This window comes from Danaus plexippus (genome assembly GCF_018135715.1).
Source record: "Danaus plexippus chromosome 22 unlocalized genomic scaffold, MEX_DaPlex mxdp_27, whole genome shotgun sequence".
Lineage (NCBI taxonomy): Eukaryota > Metazoa > Arthropoda > Insecta > Lepidoptera > Nymphalidae > Danaus > Danaus plexippus.
In genome coordinates this window covers 185,535-200,058 of record NW_026869855.1, presented here as the reverse complement: position 1 = coordinate 200,058, position 14,524 = coordinate 185,535, and the positions used below count along the sequence as shown (strand labels likewise).

The 14,524-nt window shown below is 35.6% G+C and overlaps 1 protein-coding gene across 1 annotated transcript; it reads left to right on the top strand.

Moving 5' to 3' along the window:
• Nucleotides 1-412: 412 nt before the first annotated feature.
• On the top strand, nucleotides 413-8,137 carry LOC116773519 (nematocyst expressed protein 4-like). Its single transcript, XM_032665993.2, has 5 exons — nucleotides 413-787; nucleotides 2,295-2,424; nucleotides 4,420-4,485; nucleotides 4,642-4,830; nucleotides 7,196-8,137. The coding sequence occupies exons 1-5, from the start codon at nucleotides 740-742 to the stop codon at nucleotides 7,261-7,263; spliced, it is 501 nt and encodes a 166-aa protein (XP_032521884.1). The 5' UTR covers nucleotides 413-739; the 3' UTR covers nucleotides 7,264-8,137.
• The last annotated feature ends 6,387 nt before the right edge of the window (nucleotides 8,138-14,524 follow it).

The following is a 14,524-nucleotide window of genomic DNA, read 5'->3' as shown; positions in this document are numbered from 1 at the left end:
TAATTTCAATGAAAATACAACTTTTGTTAAATTATTGACTCTTTTGAGCACATGAATAGTGAAATATTTTACCAATAACAACGTTTTATTTGTTGGACGAATTATTATCTTGAGAACTTCGTAAATTTTAACTTTTAAGTTGTAAATAATGAGCGATGACAGCTGACAGTAAAGAATTTATCAAAATGCGTTTCATTTTAGCCATTTTTTTATGAAAAATGGTTTTAAAAATATATCTAGACTATCGTTGATAAGTTAATAATTAATATATAGTAAGATTTCATATCGAAAGAAGTTATATGTTGCTACTATTAGTTAATACTAAACAATTGTAATAATAACATTTGTGAAATTTCTACAAGTTGTTTCGTATGTCGTATATGACATATCACTTGTCAAATTCAGTTTTTACTTCACTATTTTTGTAGTGCCCCTTTTAGTCGACAGTTGCTAGTTACTAGTTAGGTATCATTTAATGTATTATTGTGATTAAAAATATCAATCAAAAGTTTACAAGTCAAACGATTTAATATAATCAAAGACTACGCATCGTGCGGAAAAAAACTGTATCAGGGAAATCTGTTATTAATTACATATATTATTCTGCGTCCTCTCGATTCTCGGGGTAAATCCCTGTTATTTTTCTGAGTCACAATCTTAAAAATTGTTTATAAATTTGTGTCATGTGCAGTCTTAATAAAGTGTATATTGTGATGATCTCATCATAATACAAATAGCTATGTTCGAATCGAAAGATTTTGAGGATAAATTCGAAGATATATTTACGGTAAGTTAATTTGGATTTAATAAAAAGTTGAAAGTAAGAAATAAATTAAAAACCATAATTTTGAGATTACGAATTAACAAAATGCGGCTACAACTTTAAGAAATATATATAACTTATTATTTATTAAATTACTCATAATTTATTAAAGATAATTTGATTATAGTATTTGGATACAATGTATTGCATTTGAATGACACAGTTGACCAGAGTCACAGTTGCTTGTTGTCCATTGTTATTATTTAGTAAGTGAACAGCTCGTTTCAAGGTTAGGCCTCTGTTTTCCTAAAGGAATATAATCTCAAGTGTCATGCAACAAGATGCTTTAAGTTACAGAAATATTAAAAGGTTTAAGTTTTTATGTTGTTAGCATTATTACATCTGGGAATGTATTGTGATAGTTGTTTTTGATATTTACTTATATATATTAGTCATAATCATGTACCAATACAGGATGTAATGTGCAAATGTTGTGAAACAAAAATGTTAAATGTGACACACACAGGAACTCTAACATTATAATTAAAAGTCTTATCAATATATATTCAGTAATGATTCATTTAATTACAAAAATGATAGACCTATGAGTTTTAATCAGAATTACAAAGGAATTATTTTTTATATTCCTTTATTAACTAACAACCGGATGATCTTAATGAAATTTATTACTTTTAAAACCAACTGTTAGTTAAATTGTATGTATTTTTTTGTCACATTTAATCCGAGTGATCTCCAACGCAAATAACTTATATACTTTGATAACTGAATCTAAATGACAATTAATTCCTGGGTTTTCCTTAAACATATGTTGATAAGTAGCAATTAATTGTTTATATAAATATAGTTAATACAGTATATGTAACTTATTAGTGATGCACCAGAAAAAAAATCCACAAATATAATTCCAATATCCAAATATTTTGCTGTTAAAATCTGCAAATATCTCATCCATTTTGCCACATCACTAGTTTTTGCTTCATTATGATTCATTCTTATATTTTAAATATATTTATAAAGAAATGGAAATGTGATTCATTTTTTATTTAAATTATTATATAACATGCACAGTAATAACATTAAGAGATCTGATAAAGAATACAGAGAGGTTTTTGTTTGGCTCATAATAAAATTGTTGTCTTAGTTTAATATATAATGCAGATACCTTACAAACTTAAAAGTACTTATAATACATTTTAAATAGTTTTACCAACTAAAGTATTTGTTTACTAAGCAAAACTTGGAAACTTTATGTAGTTGACTATGAGCTAAGATTAAAATGAAACTAATATTTTTCGGATTACTACGCGTATTTTATTATTTTTAAAAACTACATACTCCCGACGTTCCGGTTACTTTGCAGCAACCGTGATCACGGGCAGACGAGATGTGCCCGTGAATACGTCATTTAAATTAATACTCGCGAAAGTCTTAGATCTTATTATATGTGCTAAGATACTTATGATAAGGGTATAGTTATCGTAAAACTCATTAAATGATGTCATTGGACCAGGATCACGATAATACATTTGATGATATGGATGGAAAGATAATTGGTTACATCTGTGCCGGGTTGCTGATCGTCCTTCTGGTGCTGATATGTTGCTGTCGGAAGAGACGGAGTAGGGGGCAAGTGCTATCGCGTAAGTAATAAAATTTAATACTATGGTTTTGTCTGTTTTTAGAAGAGATTCTACTATTGTGCTAGGTGCGTGGAGTGTATTACTCAACCTTAAGATATGTGAGTTGCATCATATTTGTTAGGTATTCCGACTTCAGAGCTTTAGCGCAAGGTGAACCACGAGCGGTTCAATCCATGTAGGGAGTTTCAGCCTTTTCTTCCACCGAAACTATCCTAGTAAAACCGGTATATATTGTTTTTAAGCATATTTGATAAACTACCCACACGTCATACAAAAGTATTAAAAAACATTTTTACAAAATAATTCGAAAAAACTTTGTTTTAGGTAACATTTAAACCAAAAACACTAGTTGTAATAGAAAAAACTATTATTAATGAGGGAACAAATTAAATTGCGAGTTATTTTATCTTCTAAAAGATTCACAAATAAAATATTCTTCAATTTCTTAACTACATTTAGTTTTTAGGATTTGAAAGACTTACGTAATGATTTATTTCAAAGTGTAGAAAGTCAGGAAACATTAGTACGTTTATTTTGTATTAGGACATTGCGCTGTTAGTATCGTATATTATGATGAAAATGACTAAAGACAGACTTTATTATGCGGCTTAGAATATTAAATTACTAAAAATCGTAGAATGATTCTTCGAAAAAAATGCAACTCCTAGAAAATAATAGTTGATGGATGAGAAAGTTGTTTATCAATGATTAAAAATATTATAAAAATTATGATAATGGGTTGTTTCCGAATATTGGAAAGTAATGTTCCTTTCACAGCTCCGAAACGATAACTGATTGATAAAAATCTAACGTTCATTGGCAAAAATTTGGTCTTAAAACTAGAAGAGACTTGGACGAAGTTGTGGATAATTATTTGAAAGAAAAAATATACCAAAAAACATAGGTCGGTGCAGCAGAGACTGCAACCTCGTACAATTAACATATTTTTTTTAACTGCTTCACAAGGTTAGCCTACTCAGCCAATATGAACTTCTTGCTTCCATACCTCATTTAGATTGCTTGATTGTTCGCGAGCACTAATTAAGATCACATACAAACACTATACGAACTAGCTTCAGTTTTTACGCTAAATTATATGTAAAATACCAATGACGTTTTATATATTTCTATCATGCAAGGACAAAACGACTGTCTTATAATGCAAATACAGCGTACTTCCGTGCTATTATTATTCGAATAGATAGTCCAATATAAAAATTAAAAAACATTTAGTGATGTCAAAATATTTTTTTTTTTTGGCAATCATTATTCTGCTGTGTCTACTGAGTTGAAGGTGTTTCATTAATTTGAATTAATTATATGTCTTCTTAATATAAATTATACGACCAGCTCTACAATCTCATGTTCATATGAACAATATTATTAATAACAATTTTAAAAACAATAATATTATTAATAACAATTTTAATTGAAAATGAACAATATGTCTCCCTAATTAACTAGTAATGGTATACCTATATCGCTTGGATAATTTGAAAATATAGGTGTCGTAGCTACGTTTCAGCCATCTTCCCAGAAACAGAAATATGTAGTATGCTAAGTTGTATTGTAAATATATTTAAAGGACACTAATTGTAGGATGTCCGTATAAATTGTCATCCTACAATCCTATATAGATATTGGGAACCTCACGAGTAGAATTCCTGACTTTAAAATTTTTCAAATGAATCATTATTCAGATAATAGAAACCGCTCCACGTGGCCCGTTATCAGCCGTAAAACTCGGTTCCGAATACATCTGGATCGTACCCCTCTCACAAAGAAAATACTACATTATGAAAAGATATTTTAACACTTGTATTTAGATGTTTGTCTGACTGATTTATATATATCATTGATTGTAATTGACTGAATTTAGTAATTATCAATTTTCCGTAAATCTGATAGTAAACTTCTGACATTTCTTGTGATTTATGTGTGTGTGTTTGTAGACTGTAGAGTATACATGTGTATATGTTTGTGTTTTTCGTCCAGCGGCCCCAACGACCGTGGTGACGACACAGGCGCCCTACCCTCAACAACAGTACGCCACTTATCCAGGTACTTCAATTTATATATAGAGCAGTAGTTTCTGATGCCATTGATATTATCATAATATATGTTTGTTGCTATTTAGATTCCATTTTGTATAATACACCTCGCGTCATACAAATACATACGTCGTATTTAACTTGCTGTAACATATAATGCGGTCAGTTCCAGGGCCGGTCGCGTATCCAGCTCCACAGAATTCTTATCCCTCCTTCTCCCCCGCTCCCACTGTTCCTCCCGTTCCCCCAGGCCCCTCCAACCCCCCTTACCCCACCAGCAGTTACCCTTACCAGGCGCCGTACATACAACAGCCGCAGATGTACCCCACTGCACCTAGTGCTCCAGAAGCTAACGGTAAGTAACGGTGTTAGATACAGGCACACATGCAGAAACGTAATACATATAATGGACAAAAAACGACAATGAAAATTAAGCGACATTTGCATACACACACGCAAACTAGGACACACACACAAGTGCAAAGCCTCACACAACCACGCCGATCGTACAAGCCTGTACACAATACATTCAAAACTTATTTGTGTGAATCGTTACATAATAGATTTTTTCACAACTGATTCTTCACAGCGAAATTAAATCGATAAGAACCTGGAACTCTCAGTTACATCGTCTTTGGAAATTGAGCCATGTGCCACTGTATTAATAGTCAAAAATTTAACTTTTTTAATAGTTTTTATATACATATGTAAGGTAGCGGGTTCTGTTTCGGTTGAACCATGTCATTAATGTTACTAACCCTGCGTTCTCATAGCTTTCTTCGGTCTGGCTCCTCCGGGCTGGAAACCTCAAGGTGTGTGACACACAAACAAACACGGTTACACGCACACAGACCCATGAATACATAGAATAATGATCATAATACTAGATAAAAGTATTGTCAACAAACGTTGTGAATTAAAATATTATAATGTATGTATTGTGTCCACGTTAAAAAATTATTTTATAAGGAAAACGTTTTTTTTTTATCGAGAAAGCGAAAAATGTTGTAAGTAAAGATTTATAGAAAATATTTCTTAATTTTAATCTCTACTAACATAATATTTCATGTGTGTTGATTATAGCGAGTAGGTAATTTTATTGGCCTCCCTCTTATCTATGGAAGAATAAATAAAATCAATTAATAATCTTCATGTTTGTTGACAATACATTATTAAATAAAGTCTAAACCAAACCTTCTATATGAACAGGAAATACAGTTAGTATTTCCCGTCTAGAGAGTATTTTCCCAGAGCATAATAATAGTTTTATCATTTGAATCCATTATCACAATGTTTGTTTGTCTGTCAGTAGATATCTCTTAAAGCATGTCGTAATTTCCTACATTATTGTTAAATATATAATTAAATTTAAGTAAATATTTATTTTTCGATTTACAAAAATAAAATCATACATGTATGTCGTATTTAATCAATATTCTGTTCGAATTTACTTGTAACACAAATTCTACGTTTTTATTGATCTACCCACTTTAAAAACTACGTCGACTCGTGAAATGAATTAGGGTGTATATATGCTGAGATGAATCACAGCGGACTCGCTCCTCGTTAAATAATAAATATACAAAGAAACAATTGAATGATGGAAATGCTAATTACATCAAAAATTCAAATCGTTGTGGTCTTTTGATCTTTATCAGTGAAACGTTTATCTAATCTTTGTTGATTTAAGATATTACGAATTATTCTATTTAATTTTCTTAAGTCAATCTCTCGTTATGAGTCAACTTCACTTCATATAACACTAATATAAATTGCGCCAATTAAACATTTCAGTGTTACCAGTAATAAAAATTAATATTTAAGCATAATTACATTTACATTCGGTGATGGAGTCGGTCATATATATATATATATATATCACGAGCATACTGTTATCATAAACGTCGGTATTTCAGATATGAGAATAAAATTAATTCAACTTATGTTATATTTTAAAATAATTTAAGCACATAAGTGTTAATGAAAATAATTCTTTGTATGTTCTCAGATTAAATAGGAACAAAAAGTTAATGTGGATTATTAAAAGAGTTTAAGATGATAATATATCAATCCATTGTAAATATCATTAATAATGCATGTTTCCCAAACATCCTAAAACTATATTCCACTCCAGTTAGTAAATCATTAGAATATATTTGTTACATCTATAGAGTACAAAGTCATGACTATAAAAGCCGTGTGCCTTACGCTCAGAAGTTGCTTTTCTGACACCTGTCAATAACTATTCCATTCGTTTTTTTTTTATATTTTCATAAGAATTGTATTTGAAACAAAATGTCGATGACATTGTTTATCTAGACTTATCTGACTGATAATATCTGCGATACTTACCTTGTACTGAATACGTTATTAATAAAAGATAATATAATAATCAATGACTTATTATTAAGTCACATCCCTACATACACTAACAGTTGACACGAGTTTGAACAGCTCTGTTGTTACGGTTAGATTTTAAAAATATTTTTTAAATATTTATTAATCAATTGATTGTTAATAGTGTTATAACTCTTTAATATTTTTAATAGACAATTTGAAAAGTAAATCGTTTCAAAATTACATCGCCAATTCGATCACGACCTGTCAGAAACGCAAGTTCCTAGCGGCCGGACTACAGACGCTATAGTCACATAGTGTAAACATCAAAAAGTTTGTATATACCGAAGACTGATGATTAATATTTTTATTTTATGTTCCAGCACTTCCACCTCCGTACGAGCAGGCTTGTGCCAAACCACCTCCACACAATCCTAACGCACCTTACTAACGAGTGTTCGATGATTTTAGATACCTATAGCGTTATTTTGTTTCGATACTTATAAAAGTATTACAACAAATTACCAGCATGTCTACGCCTGTTACAATCAAACTCAATGTTAAAGACTAAAATTAAAATGTAATATATTATTTAGCTTAAGTACTCCACGATTGATTTAATGGAATTAGAAGAAGTATTTTTTTATTTTTGATTGTTGGCAATCCCGACCGCCATATTGTCAAAACAATGTTGTTTACATTTAGTGAAGTCGGGAACCTCGCGAGTTATTTGTAAGTTTTAAAGTGCTTTCGTTACTATATGTGTATATAAATTATTATATAATTATAAATAGGGTTACTAGCAAAAATATTTTTCTTTTATACAGTAACTCTGTTGTAACTTTCAGCTATATAGAAATACATTACTATTTTTAGTATTGGCTCAATATTAACGATTTTATATTGTGTAGTGATGCTGTATAGATTCATAAATAGTTTGTGAGGGAATACACTCCAAATGAGACATTTTCATTATAGACTTGCAACGAACATTATATCTAGCGATACGACGAATGCCGAATAGCCGAGCTACCCGGCCGAGTAGATGATTATTAGGCGAAATATTTGATCGAATAACTCTAAATCTTGATATTAGGAGGTCGTTTCTGTATGTGCTGTTTTTTGACGAGCTAGCCATTGTTTAAGATCTAACAAACAACTCGTAACTTTGACTCGGTAATAACAAACAATCCATAAGGGAAACAAAAAGAAACAGCCTTTGGAGACGAAAACTGATTACCAAAAGAATTACTCTGCTACATAACCTAAGTACTCCTAAAGTTTGAGTAGGTTAATTCCTCATAGCCACAGGGAAATTCATATTATTTATGGTAAAGAAAATAATGTAGACTTAGAGTTACTTTAAAATGATTACTATTAAGAGATTATAATTTTTATAAATTATCTCACTAAACTATACATGTTACTTAGTATTCAGCCGAAAATAAGTAAAAATTCCTTAGACATGGTATGTTCATTGCAAATCTAGCTCATTTTTATTACAGTAAAATATTGTCATCAGGGTCTCATTTTAATTTAAAAGTATTTTGTACTAGTGCTGTTAAATAATAACTTTTGTACACTAGTTTATAAGGCACAGTGGAAACTGCTAAATGTAACGGGTTCGACTCCCGATGAAGTGTAATGATTTATAACGACTCATTTAAACTATAAACTTCCGCAAGCTTTAAAACATTCCCAATAACATAGGGCACAGATAAGTTAAAAATTATTTTTATTATAGATTTAATTAAATTGCATGGTTACTGCGGTAACATGTGTTCCCAGAGCAAGTGTTACCGCAGTAACCATGAGCTAACAAACGGTAACGATCCATCTGGTACTAACTTGTATATTTAAAGTATCCTTATGATTCACTATAGTCTAAGCATTTACAGTTTAACATGTTTTGTTAACGAATTTAAGGTAAAAAGTATGTTTTAAAATTATATTTGTATGTGATAAATTTATTTAGTAAATTATATAATAGGTGTCTGTATAAACTTGGAGATTCTTCTTCTTCCTGGCAATTATCCCAGCATTAGCCAGGGTCTGCCTTCCTGCTCAAACTCCTCCACTTTGCACGGTCTTTAGCATCCGCGGTGGTAAGTCCATTGGCTCTCATATCCTGCTTCACGGTGTCCAGCCATCGCTTTCTTGGGCGTCCTGGGGGTCTTGCTCCAGGGACCGACATGTCAAGGCAAATTTTTCCGACGTAATTCTCAGGCCGGCGTGCAACGTGGCCATACCATCTCAGGCGACTCTCTTGAAGCTTATCCGCTACGTCACGGACTCCAAGACTACCTCGGATAAATGTGTTACGTATACGGTCAGCCCGCGTTACGCCACACATCCACCTCAGCATCTTCATCTCCGTGACGTGAAGCTCCTGAGTGTGCCTGGACAGTGTTGGCCAACATTCGCTTCCATATAAGAGAACCGGTCGGATTATGCTCTTGTATATTATTCCCTTGAGCTTGGTAGGTATTCTGCGATCGCAGACCACACCTGTGACCTCACGCCATTTCGCCCAAGCAGCGCTGATCCGGGTTTGGACATCGTGATCGATGCCTCCGGACTCATGCAGAATAGATCCAAGGTACCTGAACTTTTCCGACTTAACGGCTGGTTCAGGACCTATATGGATAGTGCAAGAGTCCGGGCTTCCGCAAGCCATGTACTCGGTCTTCGTCACATTTAGTTTAAGACCACCGTTCTCAAGCGTACCCTTCCAGAGGTTCACTCTTCGCTCTAGCGTCAACCTGCTCTCATCAATGAGCGCTATGTCATCGGCATACATCATCAGCCATGGAGGCTGGTCCTGGATGTTAGCCGAGACAGTGTCCAGCACTACATTGAACAAGAAGGGGCTAAGAGCCGAGCCTTGGTGAACCCCTACTGAGATCGGAAAGGGTTTTGTATCGCCAACAGCAGTCCTAACCATTGAAACGGAATCGCGGTACATGTCTCTGATGATGTCAATATAGGCCTCAGGGATCCCTTTGAATCGCAATGCCCACCAGATACATTGACGAGGCACGCAGTCAAAGGCCTTCTGCAGATCTAGGAATGCGACATGCAGAGCTCTCCTTTTTTCCCTGTATGCCTCCATCAGAGTTCTGATGGCAAAGATGGCGTCCAAGGTGCCCGATCCTGGCTGAAATCCATATTGACATTCCGAGACAGTACACTCTCGGCGGAGCCTGAGGTCGATCATACGCTCAAAGAGCTTCATGGTGTGACTCATGATCTTAACGCCCCTATAACTACCACAATCTTGAACACTGCCCCTGCCTTTGTATATAGGGGTAATGTAACTATAACGCCACTGATGTGGCATAGTCCCAGTGTTCAAGACGCGGTTAAAAAGGTCCGTCAGTATGAGCACACCAAGAGAGCCCAATGATTTCCACGCTTCGATCGGAATATCGTCAGGTCCCACCGCTTTCCGATTCTTCATGCGTCGAAGACAATTCCGAGTTTCGTCAGGTGTTATCGGGGCAATAAGTCCAAGATTAGGAGGTATTTCGGTTGGAAGACTGCACGGGTGCTGAGTATTTAGCAACTCCTTGAAGTAGCATCTCCATCTCTCCTTCACAGAGGCATGATTACACAGCAACGTGCCTTGGGAATCTTTCACGCTAAGACATTTTGCGATATCTTGCGTCGCCTTATCCCGAGCTCGTGCCAATTTGTAAATGAGCTTCTGCCCCTCCGCAGTTTCAAGTGTATCATATAATGGTGATAACCTATCACTGCGGGCTCTGGCAACAGCCCTTTTACTGGCACGTTTCGCTGCTATGTACTCTAGTCTGTCTTCAGGAGAGTTTGATTGCTGCCACTTCTTAAAGGCAGTCTTCTTTTCACGAATCACCTCCTGCACTTCGTCATTCCACCACCATGTCTCCTTGTCAATGACCCGTCCTCCCTTAGAAAGGCCTAGAACTCGTTTACCTGCTGTGATAATTGCTGACTGGGCTCGATCCCAAACTTCCTGAGCAGTTTCGGTATTAGTCGACAGATTTTGACTCTCAACCTCTGCCCGAAAGCTGGTCTGCATCGTTCCATTCAGCAACCACCACCTGATGCGAGGCTTACGTTTCTCGGCCACTTTCTTTTTCGGGATAACGACATAGTCCATGACAAGAAGTCGATGTTGGGCCGTCAGGCTTTCACCAGGAATGACTTTACAGTTAGTCACCTTGCCGATATGACGCCGTCTGGTCAGCAGATAATCTATTTGGGTTGAGTGGGACCCGCTCTTATACGTGATAAGGTGCTGTGGAGTCTTTTGGAAGAACGTGTTCACGACGGCTAAGTCAGACGCAATACAGGTTCTGAGAATATTTTCTCCCTCTGCATTGCGGCGACCATAACCAAAACCACCGTGTACACGATCAAACGTTTCCGCAACCCTACCTACGTGGCCATTTAAGTCCCCCCCAACTATGATTACTTCAGCAGCTGGTATAGCACGTAGAACCTCTTCAAATTGCTCCCAGAATGACTCTTTTTCGGACCCGCTACATCCAGCCTGAGGAGTATAAGCACTGATCAAGTTAGTAATCACTCCCTCGATCAGTACCCGCACCCGCATCAGGCGGTCGCAGCGACGATCAACTTCAAGAAGACCATTCCGAAGCTCCTCAGATAGCACTACCGCTACACCAGCTTTACCTGAAGGCGACCCAGTGTATATCAGCCGGTAACCCTGTCCGATGTTCCGAGACTTATTGCCCTTCCAGCGAGTTTCCTGGAGGAACGCACACTGGACCCGACGTCTCATGAGTACATCTGCGAGTTCTCTGCATCGTCCGGTTAGAGAGCCAATATTCCACGTTGCAAAGCGGAGTTTCCTTTGGGGTACTAACGTCTTTAGCCGTGCCCGTACTTGACACGGTAGCCCTTGCCCACTTATCGCAGGTGTAGGGCGATGTGCCTGCGCGTCGTTTATCGGCGACGCCCTAGCCGTACCCAGTCCATAAACTTTTGCAACCATAAGAGTGGCGGGAGTGGTTTTAACGGAGCGACTGCCGTCTGACCTCCAAAACCCCGTTTTCCGGGTAAAACCAGGAAAGGAAAAGATAGAGAAGGGGGGAAAGAGGTTAGGAAGGGGAATGAGGGGAGGTACGGGACACCACCTTCATGGACTGAGGATAGAGGTATGAAAGTGGTGGCTCGAGGATCCGGGGTCGCGTACCCGTATGCCCAAGGCTAAATATCGGAAAAATACTTAGTAGGACACCCTCTGTATAAACTTGGAGATTATCAAATTAATTTTTATTTACTACTACATATATGTGATATAAAAGAAAAATTAGAAGCCATTTGTCCTCATTGTATGAAACAGTACTATAGACCTATTTAATAAAAGTTACAATTAAAAATGTTTTTTTTTAATTTCAAACCTTTGACTTTGAAATTTATCGAGTTTTAATACCTACATGTGTATTTTAGACTAATATAAGTCCTCAAAAGCCAATGAGGTGTTTTGTTGTTATCAAATATGTCTATTGACGTAAAAGGTATCCCTATCATAATGGTTTTGTGGTAATCATTGTTCGAGTGGGCCTGTGCCTAGGGAGGCAGAAGTAATTAATGTAAGATAATAAAAAACTAGTACCTAGTATGCGAAAAACTTTGTTTCGTTTAAATCTAATAAGTTTCTTGTTTTCCAACACTAGAATGTATTATATAAAGTAATGAGATCTAAGACTTTCGCGAGTATTCATTTAAATAAAACTAATATATATTTTTCGGATTACTACGCGTATTTTATTATTTTTTAAAACTACATAGTCCTGTCGTTTCGGTTACTTTTCAGCGACCGCGATCACGGAGACGAGATGTGAAATAAGTATATAAATTATTGGCAATTACAAAATATTAAAATACATGGATGTCTTACGCTTAACTAACAAAGATAACGTAGTCTGAGAGCCTCTTATATGTGTCCTTATTATTTAAAAGAACAACGTTACAGTCATTTGTGTAGTAATGTTGTGACTGTTTTTTAACGTGGTAGACCGTAGCTGTGGTGAAATTACTACAGCTCGAACGTGAGCTGGCTCGACTGGAAAAGTACCACCCTCTCAGAAGTAGCCTTTCATGCCTGCGCTTCGTCTCATGAGTGAGAGAACCGCTTGCCCCATTTCCCTCTTTCCACCCTTTCCTGCCATTATACCTTATTCACACCCTTCCCTCTTCCTCAATAACTGAGGTTGGCAACGCGTCCACTACATAAGACTTGTTTATTTCTACGGGCGACGGTGACTACTGCCCATCAAGTGGGCCGACTGCTCGTTCGTTCATTCTCATAAAAAAAAGATTGTTTTTTATTAGATTTTTTTTACTCAGATTGACATTTTTCCTATAATAATCTTAAACCAAATATGAAGCCTAGATAACATCAGATTGTTTCATCGGAAAGTAAGTCATTTATATAGTTCTTAATCAAGATCACTTCTTTTTCTTGAACCCTGGTAACTAATCACAGACAAATAATAACATAGAAAAATACAGCGCTGTTCGCAACGGATCGAAACTACTGAACAAACGAAAGGTCACAGAAAAACCATAATCTACTACAAACTATATTTATTAATTAAAATGAAAGTTAATGCTAGTGACTCAGTGTGAGTCTGGACAATGATGGTTAGTGGAATTATAATACTGACTCCATATAATACGTTGCTTTCGTAAGAAATCTATATCGGTTATCTTGTAGAGGTAGTTGTATGTAGCTTGATCATCATATAAAGATATTAAACATTTAAGATACAACTATTATTATGATAACCAGGCGTTAAGTGAAGTATTTTTTGTAGATAAGAAAACTTTTGTAATATATCAACAGCGAAAAAGTTATAGATATCAGCTGATGATATATTAAGGCTTGCGGGATAATAACTGACTGATGATTATTAATGAAACAATTTATGTGCTTATGAATAATAAAAACAGCTCACATTAATAGTTACAAAACAGAAAGTAAACTGAATGTAGTCAATCTGACTGTCTCGGTTGATGTTAGCACAGGCAATGGAACTGCTTTTTTTCTGGACTTTATAAGATATATATGTTAACGGTTTCCTTTCTGAGCCACATACCATTACTCTGAAAACACTTTCGTTGTTGAAAATACAAGTAGCCTGAGAAGGCACACGAACGGAAGAGATGAGAAGCAGTCGAGGGTTTACTTATTGACAATACATTGAACTGAAATTATGAAAACTCTCGAGTCAAGAGTTGGTAGATCTGAATATATCACTATGATGGAAATAGAGGAGGTACGAGGATTCCCCTGCCTCAGCGAATCGCCGCCCGAAATCTGCATCTTCTCTACTATAATCTTAAACAACTAAATAGCTTCAACTTTGGAAACCCTTGACTGCCTCAACTATTTCGTCTACTCGGAGGCATCGAAGAAGTTAAAGAATTAACTACAGACCTACGTAACGGATTTTACGCTATCTCGGGGTCTGATCTAGACTAGACTTTCTGGAACTAGAGAAAATTTTTCAGAACAATGCGTTCTGTTTGTACAGTTTTGCGCTGCTTTCAACATCACCACCCGTGCAGTGGACCATCTAAAGAATAAACAACGTCACAGAGAAGCTGTATACTTCGTGTCCTGTGGGAGGGAACGGGACATGCAAACGCTGCTATATATATATAACTTAAATTCTTGCATACAATTATTCATGTTTTGT